Source organism: Drosophila mojavensis, unplaced genomic scaffold, assembly GCF_018153725.1.
Source record: "Drosophila mojavensis isolate 15081-1352.22 unplaced genomic scaffold, ASM1815372v1 contig_74, whole genome shotgun sequence".
In the NCBI taxonomy this organism is placed as follows: domain Eukaryota; kingdom Metazoa; phylum Arthropoda; class Insecta; order Diptera; family Drosophilidae; genus Drosophila; species Drosophila mojavensis.
In genome coordinates, this window is record NW_025318899.1 from 3,579,003 (window position 1) to 3,595,489 (window position 16,487).

The window sequence follows — 16,487 nt, forward strand, 5'->3', positions numbered from 1 at the left end:
AAAGAGGCGTAAAAATTATTTTTTAGGGAATCGATAGAGGAGGCTACCAGTAACTCAACTATCTAAATTTGAAGCTTCTAGCTATTATACTTTAGGAGATATACATTTTTGCGGTTTGCCACGCCCCCTGTGGGCGGACATATATCCGACAAAGCTTTTTGGTCTTGGGTGATCAGCCCGAGTATATATAAAAAATTTGAGATCTCTGGCTTCAATAGTGTCAAAAAAATAGCAGAATTTAAAAAATCACTATATCTTCAGGTCCGATTTGCCACGCCCCTAATGGGTGTAGACTTAAATTTTATTTTTAGAGTTTATAGAATCATAACATTAGCTGACATGCAAAATTTCAGCATTCTAGGTTTACAACTTTAGGAGATACAGTTTTATCCGATTTGCCACGCCCCCAATGGGCGGATATATATCCGCCATAGCTTGTGATCTTGGGTTGTCGACGCGGACCTACATACCAAATTTCAGCTTTCTAGCTCTTCAACTTATATGATTTCTGGTATATCGGAAAATGCATTTTCCGATTTGCCACGCCCCTAGTGGGCGGATCGGGAAAATTTTAACACTTTATAAATCGGAGATATACACGTGTATGTGCTCCAAATTTCAAGTCTCTAGCTTCAATAGCGCCGAAATAGATTGCGTTCATACGGACAGACGGACAGACGGACGGACGGACAGACGGACGGACAGCAAGACGGACATTGCACAAAACCAATATACTGATTCACTTTCGTGAATGAGTATAACAAGTAAGAAGGCTCTAGTCGCAACTGCTCGACTAGGAGATATCCTGAACCCTCTAAGCTTATATTCTACTCATTCTGCACTTATTTTATGCACACATACACATACATACACAAACACGTGCATCCACACGTACGTATAAACACGCGCTCTGCTAACTGCGCAGTAGAGAGAATTTATTAGTTGAATAATTTCTCTTGTGGATAGACTATCTTTATGAAACTTTCAGAGGATAATCATATGGTTGAAAAGTGTGTGCTTCATCATATGTATATACAGGTCTAAAAGTGTTCAACTTAGGCTGAAAAAAAAAACAATATAAATTTTTCGATTACTCTCGATAAAAAGTTATCGAATGATTTATCGAAATGGTATACACAATACACAATACAAATTTGGAGCAATATTAAACTCAAATAGACACACCGGAAAGCAATCTGATCGACTTAGAATTAATGGGACCAGATAGGATTTTTCATTCTTACTCAAAACAAACTCATTAGTCGTAGCTAATTCGTTCCCTCATTCCAATTCGCCCCACTTATAAAATTAACTTGATTATAATTTCGTCACATTTAACCTAGGCTCACTTTCATCGAAAATCAGGAGTCTATATAAGCTGGAATCGTAACTATGTCTGTCATGGATTTCTCGTTGTCTCTTGTGCACGAGGAGTGTATACGCAGTGTGCTGTAGAAGCACAGAATTTTAATTTTGTGCCGGTGGATCTAGTTCTACGAAATTGCCTTGAGCATTCCGCTATTTTTGGAAATGTAAAGTGAACATGTGCGAAGGTTACCATACCCCTAAACCCTCCTGTGGGGTTTATCTGAAAGCGAGGTTAGTCCAGAAAGGTTGACTTCAGGTGGCTAAAAGGCTACTAGATTTATTTAACGCCTCGTGAATATATTGATATCATATATTTGGTTACCTTTATAATTCTATAATTTTATTTTTGTTTAAACCCTGAACCCATTGAAAATGGGAATTCAGGGTATAATGGTTTTGTTAAAAGTATGTAACAGGCAAAAAGAAGCGTGACAGACCCCACAAAGTATATATATTCTTGATCAGGGCGACAAGCTGAGTCGATATAGCCCTGTCCGTCTGTCTGTCCGCCCGTCCGTCCGTATGTATGAATGCGTCGATCTCAGAAGATATAAGAGCTTGAGAGAAATTTTTTTTCCTAGGTCCGTGCATATTCTATAACTACTCCCGATATTTTATTATCGATTAAAAACCTTATCGAAAACTAGTTATTTAATTATATCTCCCACACCTTTAGAGCTAAAGCTTCCAAATTTTAAATGTAGACTTATATGTACTTTATACAATTTCGGCTTTACCCTCCACCCCTATATTCACCCACTCACCCTCACCTTTGTGAAAGGCGTATTTCAAATACTAGAGACTTGTGCTTTGACAAATGAATGCATATATATGTTATAATGTGAAAGTTTTCTGAAGAAAGTCCATCCACAAAAAAGTTATTGAACAATTAAGTTCCCATAGTAAGCCACCACTGAAGCCAATGCGTGTTTATGCGTGCGTGCGTGTGTCTGTGTGTGTGTGCAAGTACGAATAATTATTGAAATATCAGTTGCTCGAAGCGTTCAGGGGATCTCGTAGCCAAGCAGTCTCGACGAGAGCTTACCTGTTTAGCTGTTTACAAGAATTTCGATTAATTTCTTTCAAGAGTGTCGATATATATTATCGATAAATATTACGTTCAAATGGCTCGCCTCGTAAATTGCTTGTTATTAAAATTAACTTCAATGGATGCAATAAGTATGTATGTATATATAAAGCTACGATGGACCAGATTAGCCAGACCTCATTCGTCCGTCACTCCCATTCGTCTCACTTCTATAACAAACTCGATTATAATTTTAAATTTTAAATTTATAATTTAAATTTTAAATTGAACGACCTGACGTTTTGAAGTCATATCGAGCTGGAATACTAACGATGTCTATATCGTATCTGTCGTTAATCTTGTTTCAACTGTTGTCTCTGTGGACGTGGAGATCAAATGCAGTATGTTGCCCTGCAACCGAACTTTCTTTTCGTATGACCTGTGACGATAAATGTAAAACCATATATCCTGCAATTGAAAGGTCTGGATACTGCAATAAAGATGTGTGTGGAAAAAAACCTCCTCCGCCCTGCTGTATAGATCACAAATGTAGGCAATGTTCTGCAAGCATATGTGGAGGTTTAAACAAGGCTAACCCCTGTTGTGGAACTGGACACTGCAATATTTTCTGCTGCAATTGTTATGGGGATTGTTGGCCTGGAGATCCATATAAGGATTTTTATAAGGTACACGCTGATCGGCTAATCCGCAATTAGCAAATAAATTTAAATAAAAACAAATAAGAAAGCTGTAGTCGAGACTGCTCGACTACGATATGCCCTAAACCATTCGAGCAATTGATATTTTAATAATTCTTTGCGTCTTTCTGCTTACACAAAAAATATACACACTCGTAGACACATATAAGCACGCACGCATAAACACGCATTGAGTGCTGCGTGGGCTTACTATGGGAATTTAATTGTTTAATAACGTTTCTTGTAGATGTACTTTCTTCATGAAACTTTTAGATTGTGATTGTGGTGGGGGCGAATTATAAAAAAATCTAAATTCTATAAAGTACATATGAATTTACATATAAAATTTGGCGACTCTAGCTCTAAAGATGTTGGCTATATAATTAAATCGCTTATTTTCGATAATGCTTTCAATCGATACAAAAAATAGTGGGAAGATTTATCGGTTTTTAGAGGTAAACTCGATATCGGCGCTATATATACGGACTTAAAAAAAAACAAGTAAGAACGTTGCAGTCGGGCGTTACCGACTGCGGAATACTCATTCACATCCCATCAACAATTTAGTAGTTAAGTTTCGCTCTAATACTGTAGAATATACAGGCTTTTCCGATTTGCCACGCCCCTACTGGGCGTAGACACCTCATTTTCGGTCAGTTTCTAGAACGAGATAACAGTACCCTACCTGCAAAGTTTGAATGCTTACTCTCAAAAAAAGTGAAAATTACAGGGTATTTTTCGATAAGCCACGCCCCTAAAGAGGCGTAAAAATTATTTTTTAGGGAATCGATAGAGGAGGCTACCAGTAACTCAACTATCTAAATTTGAAGCTTCTAGCTATTATACTTTAGGAGATATACATTTTTGCGGTTTGCCACGCCCCCTGTGGGCGGACATATATCCGACAAAGCTTTTTGGTCTTGGGTGATCAGCCCGAGTATATATAAAAAATTTGAGATCTCTGGCTTCAATAGTGTCAAAAAAATAGCAGAATTTAAAAAATCACTATATCTTCAGGTCCGATTTGCCACGCCCCTAATGGGTGTAGACTTAAATTTTATTTTTAGAGTTTATAGAATCATAACATTAGCTGACATGCAAAATTTCAGCATTCTAGGTTTACAACTTTAGGAGATACAGTTTTATCCGATTTGCCACGCCCCCAATGGGCGGATATATATCCGCCATAGCTTGTGATCTTGGGTTGTCGACGCGGACCTACATACCAAATTTCAGCTTTCTAGCTCTTCAACTTATATGATTTCTGGTATATCGGAAAATGCATTTTCCGATTTGCCACGCCCCTAGTGGGCGGATCGGGAAAATTTTAACACTTTATAAATCGGAGATATACACGTGTATGTGCTCCAAATTTCAAGTCTCTAGCTTCAATAGCGCCGAAATAGATTGCGTTCATACGGACAGACGGACGGACAGCAAGACGGACATTGCACAAAACCAATATACTGATTCACTTTCGTGAATGAGTATAACAAGTAAGAAGGCTCTAGTCGCAACTGCTCGACTAGGAGATATCCTGAACCCTCTAAGCTTATATTCTACTCATTCTGCACTTATTTTATGCACACATACACATACATACACAAACACGTGCATCCACACGTACGTATAAACACGCGCTCTGCTAACTGCGCAGTAGAGAGAATTTATTAGTTGAATAATTTCTCTTGTGGATAGACTATCTTTATGAAACTTTCAGAGGATAATCATATGGTTGAAAAGTGTGTGCTTCATCATATGTATATACAGGTCTAAAAGTGTTCAACTTAGGCTGAAAAAAAAACAATATAAATTTTTCGATTACTCTCGATAAAAAGTTATCGAATGATTTATCGAAATGGTATACACAATACACAATACAAATTTGGAGCAATATTAAACTCAAATAGACACACCGGAAAGCAATCTGATCGACTTAGAATTAATGGGACCAGATAGGATTTTTCATTCTTACTCAAAACAAACTCATTAGTCGTAGCTAATTCGTTCCCTCATTCCAATTCGCCCCACTTATAAAATTAACTTGATTATAATTTCGTCACATTTAACCTAGGCTCACTTTCATCGAAAATCAGGAGTCTATATAAGCTGGAATCGTAACTATGTCTGTCATGGATTTCTCGTTGTCTCTTGTGCACGAGGAGTGTATACGCAGTGTGCTGTAGAAGCACAGAATTTTAATTTTGTGCCGGTGGATCTAGTTCTACGAAATTGCCTTGAGCATTCCGCTATTTTTGGAAATGTAAAGTGAACATGTGCGAAGGTTACCATACCCCTAAACCCTCCTGTGGGGTTTATCTGAAAGCGAGGTTAGTCCAGAAAGGTTGATTTCAGATAGCTAAAAGGCTACTAGATTTATTTAACGCCTTGTGAATATATTGATATCATATGTATATATCATATATGATTGATATATATGTTACCTTTATAATTCTATAATTTATATTGTTTTTTTAATACAAGAATTTCGATTAATTTCTTTCAAGACTGTCGATATATATTATCGATAAATATTACGTTCAAATGGCTCGCCTCGTAAAATTGCTTGTTATTAAAACTTCAATGGATGCAATAAATATGTATGTATATATAAAGCTACGATGGACCAGATTAGCCAGATCTCATTCGTCCGTCACTCCCATTCGTCTCACTTCTATAACAAACTCGATTATAATTTTGTCTCATTTCAGACTAGGTTTAAATTGAACGACCTGACGTTTTGAAGTCATATCGAGCTGGAATAATAACGATGTCTATATCGCACCTGACGTTGATCTTAATACAATTGTTGTCTCTGTGGACGTGGAATGCAAGTGCAATATGCTGTCCTGCAACGACCATAACTTTTCGTTTAAATTGTGACGATCTTTGTAAATCCTTGTATCCTGCAACGGAAAAGGGTGGGTATTGCGCTACAGATGCGTGTGGAAGTGCTAAGCCTCCGCCCTGCTGTATAGATAACAAATGTAGGCAATGTTCTGCAAGCGTATGTGGAGGTTTAAACAAAGCTCAGCCCTGTTGTGGAACGGGAACTTGCAATATATTCTGCTGCAAATGTAATCGGGGCTGTTGGCCTGGAAATCCTTTTGACGATTTTTATGTGACACATGCTGATGTCTTGTTCCTCAATTAGCAAATCAAATTAAATCAAATTCCTCAGTAATCGGGAGGCTGTTTATCTAACGAAGATGAATCTTAGAAATCTGGAGCAATATTAAACTCAAAAGGACACACCTGAAAGCAATCTGATCGACTTTGCATTTAATAGTACCAGATAGGATTTTTTGTTCTTACTCATTATCAAAACAACTCATTAGCCACAACTAACTCGTTCAGTCATTCCTATTCGCTCCACTTATAAAATAAACTTGATTATAATTTCGTCACATTTAACCTAGGCTCACTTTCATCGACTTGAAAACCAGAGGTCTTTATAAGCTGGAATCGTAATCATGTCAGTCGTAAATCTGTCGTTGATTTTGATACACCTGTTGTCTCTTGGGACGAAGAGTGCATACGCAGAATGCTGTATGAGCACAGAATTTTTCTTTCATTCAAATGGAGTTAGTTGTACAAATCTGCCTCCAGCATTCGACTATATTTGGAAATGTAAAGTGGACACATGCGGTGGTTTACATAACCCTGCGCCCTGCTGTGGAATTGGACTTTGCAATATTTTCTGCTGCAATTGTTATCTCGGCTGCTGGCCTGGAAATCCTGTGAAACAATTTTATGAAAAATATGAGGCTTATATATATGACGAAATAAAAAGTTCTTCGTAATGGGGAGACTGTTTATCTGAAACAAGTTTGACTTGAGATGGCTAAAAGGCTACTAGTTTTATTTAACGCTTTGTGAATATATCGATATCAAATATTTGGTTACTTTTGTAATTCTATAATTTATATAATTTATTTAATACGAGAGCTTCGATTAATTTCTTTCAAGACTATAGATGAATATTACATCCAAATTGCTCGCCTCACGAAATTGCATGTTATTAAAATCAACCTGAATGGATGCAATAAATAAATATGTATATATAAAGCTACGATGGACCAGATTAGTCAGACCTCATTCGTTCAGTCATTCCCATTTTCCACACTTATAAAATAAACGATATTATAATTTCGTTACAGTTTTAGCCCAGGCTCACTTTTAACGACTGCGCAATTGATAGTTGCGTTGAGTTGGAATACTAACGATGTCTATAGCTCATCTGTCGTTGATCTTGATACAAATGTTGTCTCTGTGGACGTGGAGTACAAATGCGATATGCTGTAACTCAATTCAGGTTCACTTTTCTGTAAACCCCAACGATAAGTGTGAACGATACTACCCAGCATATCTAAGGGAAGGCAGATGTGTCGCAAAGTTGTGTGGTGGTCCACGTAAGGCAGGGCGTTGCTGCGGACAAGGTCCATGCAATATGTTCTGCTGTCAGTGTGCTCTAAAGTGTTGGAGTGGAATTGAATCCGCTGTCAAGCTTTTTTATGCGAAGTACTCCAATTTGAAAGAATAACTAATAAAAGCGTCTTTGTACCCATAAAGGAAGAGGTCAAGAAAGGTACCGAATCGTCGATGGGAGACAGGTAGAAATCCGCCGAAGGTTAAAAAAAACTTGGTTTTATTTGTTAATTTTTTTTTTAAGACTGTTCTATTTTTAATTTTCGAATAGTTGTTCATCCTTTCTCTTTTTGTTTGCCATCTTAGCAAATTCTTGCATAAATCAAATCAAATCATTATGTTGGAAACCAGTTGCCCATCGAATGGAACGAACGACAAGCTCAATGCGAAACATAGGGAGCTGCGCTGATAGTTGAAATACAATTTATGGTCTATGTGTATTCGCATTTAAACGGAGCTGATAGCAATAAGCACTGCAAACGAAAACATTTAAGCCATTCAAGCGAAATTATCAAATTAATTAGCATACCGATAGGATAGCCTGTGGAGCTGGTTTCTTTCGGTATTAGATCATATGTTCAATTTCCATAAAGACTCGTTAATAGTTTGTCAACTAAGACCAAAAATAAAAGCAAACGGTGGATGTTATTTATTTCCTGTTTGCATTAGGTTTCACTTTCACGCAGATACATATAATATATATGTATGTGGGCGAAGGCGCGCGGGCAGATTCTTCACACCTTGTCGCTCAGAAACAATGGCTGCCATTGTGATTGTGAGTGCTATAAATCAGCGGCAGCATCGCCATTGGGGGTACTGTGCCACAACGAATCACCACATCAGCTTGTTTGGCTTCAATTACTCACGCGAATTATCAAATGAGCAAAAGGTTCAATAAATCAACACGCAATATGCAAAGAATTTTTGATATACCATCACGATCCGCCTTCATATAGTGGGTGTTCGATCTCGAGCACAGCTCAAAAACTGGACAGACGACGTCCACATTGAAGCTGAATGAATCGGTTTATGGTGGGTGTTTTGTTCGAGTATAAAAAAAAAAAAAAGTATATAAATAACAACAAATCTTGCAGTCGGACGCCACAGACTACACAATACTCAATATCGGTCCAAAAACAGTTTGACTGCAATTTTTCCGCTTTGCCTCGATTGACGAGGCTAGCAGGCTAACTATTAACTGGTAATTATATGTCATTTCTTTTCGATCTTATACTGTCGACTGGAGTATATAAATATTTTAATAATCAGGTCGGCGGACGGACGAACAGCAGGACGGACATGGTACAAAGCCAATAAACTCACTTAGCTTCGTAAATGAGTAATATAAAAATAAAAAAAATTCAGTGATATTCGATGAGGCATTATTACGCTGTCGTGGCCCTCGAATTGAGCTCGTAATTAGATCTTGAGGTGGAGTTTCCCCGCCAAACACTAAAGGTCAAGCTTACGTTTTATGCTCTTAACGTTGCGATCATATTTAACACTTAAAATTTGTAATCCCAAGACATTTTTGTAAGAGTCCCAGTCTCTAGTTCACATACCAGGGGCTTACTTTTGTCCGATTTACATATCGTATTTCCAGCTATTTCTCTATATGGAAATACCTTTTATAGCCCCGAAAACCGAGTTCAATATCGTTCACAATACTTGATATGAGGAAGTTCCCATTCTAAGTTTCGATTCTGCTGCTTAGTTTTTGGCCTATCCACATCTATTAAAAGTCAAATTTTTCATTATGACTTGAGATCGAAATCGATTAACTTGACTTCCTTCGGACGACGAAATTATATTTATACATTTCGAAGGTTAGGTAAACATTAATCACTATCTTGGAAACATTGCGCAAGAGTAGATAAAAAAAAATATATATAATAATTTTCTAATTATTTGATGGAGCTCTAAATAAATAGCAGGATAATTTACAAAGAGAAATCGAGTTATACAGTTACACGCATATACACATGGAGTAATATCAGTTGGCAAACATGGCTAAGATAATGGCTTAAGTAATTGCTTAATAGATGAAGGCCGTGGCTGGCGGATCATAGTGGTATCCATCGTCGCTATGTGGCTCCACGATTTCCTGTGGTGGCAGGTAGACGTTGTTCGGTTCGAGTGGTGCGGCATACGAGGGAATGGGTATCTTGTAGGTTGGCTCCACTGGGGTGGGTGGCAAATAGCTGGTCTCTGGCTGCAGCGCTTCATGCACCTGTGGTGCGGGCGGCAAATACTCTGGCTTGGGTGGTGCGGGTGGCAGATAGGTGGACTTGGGCTGCGCAGGTGGCAGATAGGTGGGCTTTGGCACTTCCGGCTGCTTGACGGGCAGGTAAATGGGTGCAGGTGTAGGCAGCTCGAATGGAATACTCGGCGGCTCGTAGTTATAGCCGGGATGTGCTTGCTCATCGTGTTGGTGGTGCTCATGGTGATCGTGGTCAAGCAGGTGGGACACATCGGCGGCAACCAGCGCCACGAACAAAGCTAGCACAAGTAATTTCTAATTGCCAGAAAGAGATTGACTTAAGCGGACAAATCAATGCAAAAATTTTGTGTATAAAAACAAACCATTTTGATCGGATCGCTGTTCTGGGCTGGCGGTACGACGTTCTCGATGCGTTGTTAGCTCTGAAATGATTTAGTTTCCGGCAAGTGCTTCTTTATTTATACATTGAACGAGAACCGCGCTACCAATAGAGCAGTCAACGTCTACGTCTCCGTCTCCCTCTCTCACTCCATCTCTGTCTTGGTGTTGCTCAGTGCCTCGGCCTGACGGTGCGTTGATCGCTGTCAGCAGCGAAGCTAAGCTTCGACTCGGCGCCCCCCCTTTAACGGCATTCGCATATAAATTCTATTAATTCTCTTTTAATTTCCAATCGCCTTATGTCCCGAGCTTTGTTGTCGCTCTGCATGAAGCGGACATTAAATCTGCACTTAATTATAAGCCTGAGGAATGGATGCGGACATGTGTATTAACTTAGGTGTTACAGATACAAATACCCTAACATTGGGGCATTTCTAATGAACTGTATAACAGTTTGAAGGAAAAAAAAACAACAATAAAAATCAATAATAATAAGTAGTAAATAATATTAATAATAATAATGGTGAGTGTAGAATTTTATTTAATAAATATGTATTTAAATTTTTGTTTTTTAATTTTTTTATTATTATTTATTTTATTTTATTTATTTTTTTTCATTATTTATTTATTATTTTATTATTTTTGAATGAAGATACAATTCAGATTATTCAGATAATATATATATATATTTTTTTTTCAAATATTATTATTTTTTTTTTATTTTTTATTTTATTTATTTATTTTTTGGTATCTCAGTTTTTTTTATTTTTTTTTTATTTGTATTTTTTTGATATTTTAATTATTTACTTATTTAATCGTGTTACTGTTTATTGATATCAAATGAATCTTTTTTTTTCTTATATGCTTGTCATGGTTTCATTTCCGTTTTTATTTATTATTTAATATGTATTTGCTTATTAAGGTATTTATTTATTTATTTTCTTTTTTTGTTTGCTAGAGTACTAAATATTCGGCACTTTAATTATAACGGTGGGTTTTTTGTTTCTAATCGCCGACAGCTATAAACGCCTCCCATTTGAAATGAGTATTTAAAATAGATTTTGTTCGGCTTTGCAGAGATTTGTTTTTATTGATTTATTTTTGTGTTTTACGAGCTTCACTAGTTTTGGCCAAGATTGCGAGGCAAGACAATGGATTGGCCTCACTCGATCGATTGGCCGATCATCTCGGGACTGAAAGAGGTCAACTAATTCGGCTGCCGGCTGCAATTGGCAATTAGCGATTTTGTTTAATGTTATCTTTTTGTTTCTTTTTTTTCTTCTTTGTCTTCGTCGTTTACTTTGTAACAGACACCACACGGGGGCATCAATATGAATTCCCACAGCAACCGCAACGACAGCCCGACATCATTATTCATTTTCAAACCTATCTAAGCCACGATCATTATAGAGCCGATCAATAGCTGCAAGTGTTGAAGCTCAGATGCAGATGCTACGCGTAGCGCGTGCTTTGGCTCTCGAAAATGGACTGCGACAGCGTTTGATTAGATGCTTTTGTTTTTGTTTTGTTTTTTCGTATTCGGATGTGGCCCTTACATACACATCTACATCGATATCGACTACTACAGCGACTACTGCATACGTATTGAATGCTGACCTTAGACAATAGCCAATTAGCCATAATGGCTTTCGCTTATGAATGCCTCTGATGAAAGATCATTTGCAGCTGAACAAAGCTTGATGAAATTCATGACATGATTTGCATGGAATTGGAGCAGATTAGCAATGCAACTACAATATATATAGCGACGTCTTAGCACCGTCGTAAAGGTTTCGAAAACAATTGCAATATCTTTTGGTGGAGTTCGCACATTAATCAGATATCTGTTAATGTATTCGGGGCAATGATAATAGAATGATTTATTTATTATTATTATTATTTTTACTTTATTAATTTTTTAATTTTATTTATTTTAATTTTATTTATTTTTTTTTATGATTAATGTAGAGTAACTCTGTAGATTGCCGATGTTACGGTAGTCCATCAATTCGTCGCAGCTTAGCCGTAATTTCTTTTACAAACGGCCTTGGGTTCGCCTTGGATCTCCAGCTGCTCATTGTAATTAAGCTACTTATAGCTGAATGTAGTGAAATCTTATTAATAATTACTTACAACTGGATTGAATATCAAAATCGAAGGCGATAATAGTTTTATGGTTAAATTAACAGCAATTTATGTAGATTTTCTAATATGCTTTATTTGCACAACTTAAACTAAATGCAATGGGTATGTGTGTGTGTGTATGAGAGTGTGGGGTTATTAAATAAGCTCCACTATGAACGAAGTCAAAACTTGAAGCGGCGCAGCGGTTGGTTATAGTTGTAGCCCGAATTGCTACGACCAGAGGATTGGCTCAGTGGTAGGGCGTAGGAGGGTATGGGAATGTGAAAGTTGGGCTCTGGTTGAGCCAGGTGGGACTCAGAGTGAGCAGGAGGCAGGTACTGCGACTCCGGCTGTGGGGGTGGCAAGTAGTTGGACTTGGGTGGGGCAGGGGGCAAATAGGTTTCCTTTGGCTCGGATGGCGGTAGATAGGTGGCCTTGGGTGCGACTTGTGGTGGCGGCGGTGGTGGTGGCAGGCTTGCTGGAATCTTGGGAGGCAAATACTTAGGCTGTGGCTTGGCAGCGGGCAGATAAGTCTTCTCTGGCTCAGCGGGTGGCAGGTACTTGGTCTCAGGTTGAGCGGGGGGCAGATATTTGGTGCGTGGCTTCTGTGGTGGCAAGTACTCCGCCTTGGGCGTCTTCACTGGTGGGGGTGGTGGTGGTGGCGGCAAGGTAGGTGCCACCTTGGGTGGCAAGTACTTGTTTTGTGGCTTGGCAGCTGGCAGATACGTGTTGCTTGGCTTCGCTGGTGGCAGGTACTCAGGCTTCGGCTGTGGTGGCGGTGGTGGTGCTGGTGCAGCGTAGTTGTAGCCACTCGGCTGCTGTTGACGCAGTGCACCGAGATGCAGATCGATGTGGAAGCCGTGGTTATTGCGATGGGCGTCATGCGAGTGCGAGTGGGCATGTGGGTCGTGGTGGTGCGAGTCGTGGCTGTGCAAGTCGTGGTGGTGCGAGTCGTGGTGCGAGTCGTGGTGCGAGTCCTGGTGGTGCGAGTCGTGGTGGTGCGAGTCGTGGTGGTGGGCATCGTAATGCGAATCGTGGTGGCTGTGATGCGAGTCATGATGCGAGTCGTGGTGCTGATGATGATTGCCACCACCAAAGAGGTGCGACACATCGGCGCGTCCCATCGAACAGACAGCCAAGAGGGCCAACAGGATGCAGAATGATTTCTGCAAAGGAAATGAAGGAGGAATGAGCATGAAAATATATATGAATATATGATTAACTAAATACCATTTCGAGTGGGTTTCTCCGATCGCCTGTTTGCTGGTCAAATGCAGATGCTGCTGCGCTCTGCCAACAACTGGAAGTAATGTCTTGGCCAGTTGGGCCATTGGCTTTTATACAGCGATGCCCCAGCAGCGAATGCAGCTGATACTGGCTGGCTCCCAGTTTAACATTTGGGAAATAATTAATAATTGCTATTGTTGCTGTTGTTGACAGAGAGAGCGAGAGGGAGAGCGAGAGTGAGAGCGAGCGAAGGCCAACGCATAATTTGTCCGCTTCACACTTTTCTTGGTTTTCTTGAACTTGAAGCTGGATCCAATTATTGCCGTGTGTTTGTTTATCGTGGCCTGTTTTGATAGAGCTCCACACATATATTTTGGGTGAAAACAATTAAAACCAATTTTCGACTCTTAATTGAGTTCACAACACAAAAAGCCGAACAAAAAAGAAACCTCAATCTCACACCACTCGCTCCACTCATGAATATGCAGAGCAGAAAATTTTCATTGGACAATTGGCTGTGATTGGAATTGAGCGAGAGATATCAAGAAATCAAGGGAAGCGATCAATTGGCTAACAAATGTGATTTATTTAACATATCGAGACTTATATAATACCAACGACTAGGTAAACGGGACAAACAGCATTCCGGGTCAACAGTCGGACAGTGTCAGGTGTGGTGCGAGGCGGTGCAGCTTAGAATATGAAGGGCTCGGCGGGTGCATCGTAGTGGTAGCCCTGCTCGGGGTCTGGCACAATGATGGGCGGCAGATAGGTGGGTGCCGGCGTGGGTGCTGGCGTCGTTGTGGTTGTGGTGGTGGTGGTGGTTGTGGTGGGCTTTGGTGGTGGCAAGTAAGTGGGTGCTGGTGTCGGTGCTGGGGTCGTGGTGGTTGTCGTTGTCGATCTTGTTGTCGCCGGCGGTGGTGGCAGATAGGTGGGCACTGGCGTCGGTGGCGGTGGTGGCAGATAAGTGGGCGCTGGTGTGGGCGCTGGCGTGGGCGCTGGCGTGGTGGTTTTGGCTATTACAAACGGCACCACAGGCTTGGGATAATCATAGCCATAGCCATGCTCCCCCTCCAGCTGCTGCAGCGGCAGATGCGAGACATCCGCAACGGCTAGGGCCAGCGTGCAGGCGACCAGTGCTAGGCTAAGGAATGCGTTCTGCAATTGAGAAGGAAACAGAGCTCAGCTGGCGATGCAATGGAGCTTGGGCAGAGAGGTACGCACCATGTTACACCTTGGACTCGAAGACGTTCAATGATTGACCAATCGTTGTGGCACCTGTTTATTTATAGTCACAATTCTAGACTCGCTGGCATTGCTGTCCATGGCTAAAAAGGCCGGCCAATTATTATTATTTAAATCGATATGCCGTTGCTCGATTATTATGTATTCTCCAAATCAGTATCTGTATCTGTCCATGTGTCTGTGCATGTATATTTGTATCTATCTATCTATATTGCTTGCTGTGATCATTATGCACATTGTGGCTCGCTCGCTGCTTGTGTGCGACGTCAACATAACATAACATAACATAAATGCTCGTCGAGCATTTTCATCAACGTCGTCATGAATCGGGCCTAAAGCCACTCAACTGTATTCTTGTCTAGCTGAGCACAATGCCTCGCTTCCGAGCTGACCAAAAGAGCATTTCAGTTGTAAGCGCACTGCGCTGCCTGTCATAAATCATTTAGACTTCATTTATAATAATTACCGAGTCTCGAGCAGCTCAAGCAGCTCGAGTGGCCGCCAAATTCTCGCGCGCACAATGAAGTTGTCTCTGAAAAGCTTGCGGAAGTCTTCGGATTAAAGAAGTACTTAAGCCACACATCAAAACTGTGCTACCTATTCCAAATGCCCAGCTGGACGCCTACGTTTGACGTTAGCGTAAGCCCCAGCTGATACGCCGTAACGTGCGACACATTTGCCAGCACTAAAAATTCTCCACTAATTTGTCGAGCAGACACGAAACAGTTTACATGCAGATCGCAGATCAGATGAAGATCATAAAACTACTTTGATGCGGCTGTTGTTTCAACTATCACTTTTTAAATACCCTACATATGCCGAGAGAGTGGGCATTCTCGAGTGGAGTCATAGAACAGATAATAAGTCAGTGTAGATCATGTAGATAAGTCGCTCCTATTTCCTGATGCTGTTTCAACTATCACTGTTGAATACCCTGTACTTGTATAGACTGGCCATGATGTGCTAGTAGATCGCTAATACTCTGCATCACACTCACAAAGGACATAATGATCTAAAAGTCATGTGAAAGCTCAAATGTACCTCGTTGATCAGTGACGATCATCTAGCAGTTTTTTTTTTCGTTTTTCATATTTTCATATTCAAATTTTACGTGGCATCTCATAGTCCATCACCCCTCCTCGCCAGCATGCCCACTTGCTTTGTTTATAGCTTCGATTTCAAGACATCTTCGTTTTTGGCTTAGCTAATTAATGCGGGTTGTTGAACCGCCAGCGGCTTTGGCTTTGATCGATTACCAAAAATTGCTTGAAAATCGATTGCTGTGGCGTGCGCTCGATTCGCGCTGCTCGCATTTGGCCACCATTTTGCGCAATTTGTGTAAACGATTGAATTAAAATTGTGCACTTGCCCACAGAAATTGATAGGCGCGAGCATGTCAAAAATTCAAGCATGTGCGAAATTGTCGCTGACTGCTCAGACTGCAACCGGTTTAACAAAAATATTTGTCTTTCGATTGTATGTTTTTTTTTTTTGTTTAGTCAAAAAGAAATAAAAACCAGATAGAGCTATGTGTTTATTAGGATTGAGCGCAAGAGTCACATCTTTGTGTGTGTGTGTGTGTTTCTTTTTTTCTTTTCTGTTCAATATCGTTTTCATTCTAAGCGCTGTCCAAGGCAATCCGAGAAGCCCTTGGACGGTGAAAGGTTAACAAAGAATCGCCCTGAACGATGCTTAAGCCTCAATGGGCATATTATCATATTGTCACTAAAGGTTATGGACTCTTTTCAAAACCAATTCCCAAACCAAGACG

General features: G+C 40.0%; 3 protein-coding genes and 2 long non-coding RNA genes across 5 annotated transcripts; 2 read left to right on the top strand and 3 right to left on the bottom strand.

Annotated features, from left to right (window-relative positions):
• The first annotated feature begins 2,387 nt into the window (after positions 1–2,387).
• On the top strand, positions 2,388–3,180 carry LOC26528614. Its single transcript, XR_001449104.3, has 2 exons — positions 2,388–2,796; positions 2,877–3,180. It is a non-coding gene; the product is annotated as an uncharacterized LOC26528614 (long non-coding RNA).
• A 2,001-nt stretch (positions 3,181–5,181) lies between these two features.
• Positions 5,182–6,918, top strand: LOC116804391. The gene is made up of 3 exons (XR_004364389.2): positions 5,182–5,423; positions 5,601–5,693; positions 5,805–6,918. It is a non-coding gene; the product is annotated as an uncharacterized LOC116804391 (long non-coding RNA).
• A 2,473-nt stretch (positions 6,919–9,391) lies between these two features.
• LOC6581325 (extensin) lies at positions 9,392–10,195 on the bottom strand. The gene is made up of 2 exons (XM_002007024.4): positions 10,105–10,195; positions 9,392–10,036 (listed from the first exon to the last, which is right to left on the bottom strand). The coding sequence occupies exons 1-2, from the start codon at positions 10,105–10,107 to the stop codon at positions 9,557–9,559; spliced, it is 483 nt and encodes a 160-aa protein (XP_002007060.1). The 5' UTR covers positions 10,108–10,195; the 3' UTR covers positions 9,392–9,556.
• Positions 10,196–12,379: 2,184 nt separating this feature from the next.
• LOC6581326 (extensin) lies at positions 12,380–13,575 on the bottom strand. The gene is made up of 2 exons (XM_032731003.2): positions 13,468–13,575; positions 12,380–13,410 (listed from the first exon to the last, which is right to left on the bottom strand). Exons 1-2 carry the CDS (start codon positions 13,573–13,575, stop codon positions 12,427–12,429), a joined length of 1,092 nt encoding a protein of 363 aa, XP_032586894.2. The 3' UTR covers positions 12,380–12,426.
• Positions 13,576–14,106: 531 nt separating this feature from the next.
• On the bottom strand, positions 14,107–15,722 carry LOC6581327 (extensin). The gene is made up of 2 exons (XM_044010183.1): positions 15,657–15,722; positions 14,107–14,629 (listed from the first exon to the last, which is right to left on the bottom strand). Exons 1-2 carry the CDS (start codon positions 15,720–15,722, stop codon positions 14,165–14,167), a joined length of 531 nt encoding a protein of 176 aa, XP_043866118.1. The 3' UTR covers positions 14,107–14,164.
• Between the last annotated feature and the right edge of the window lie 765 nt (positions 15,723–16,487).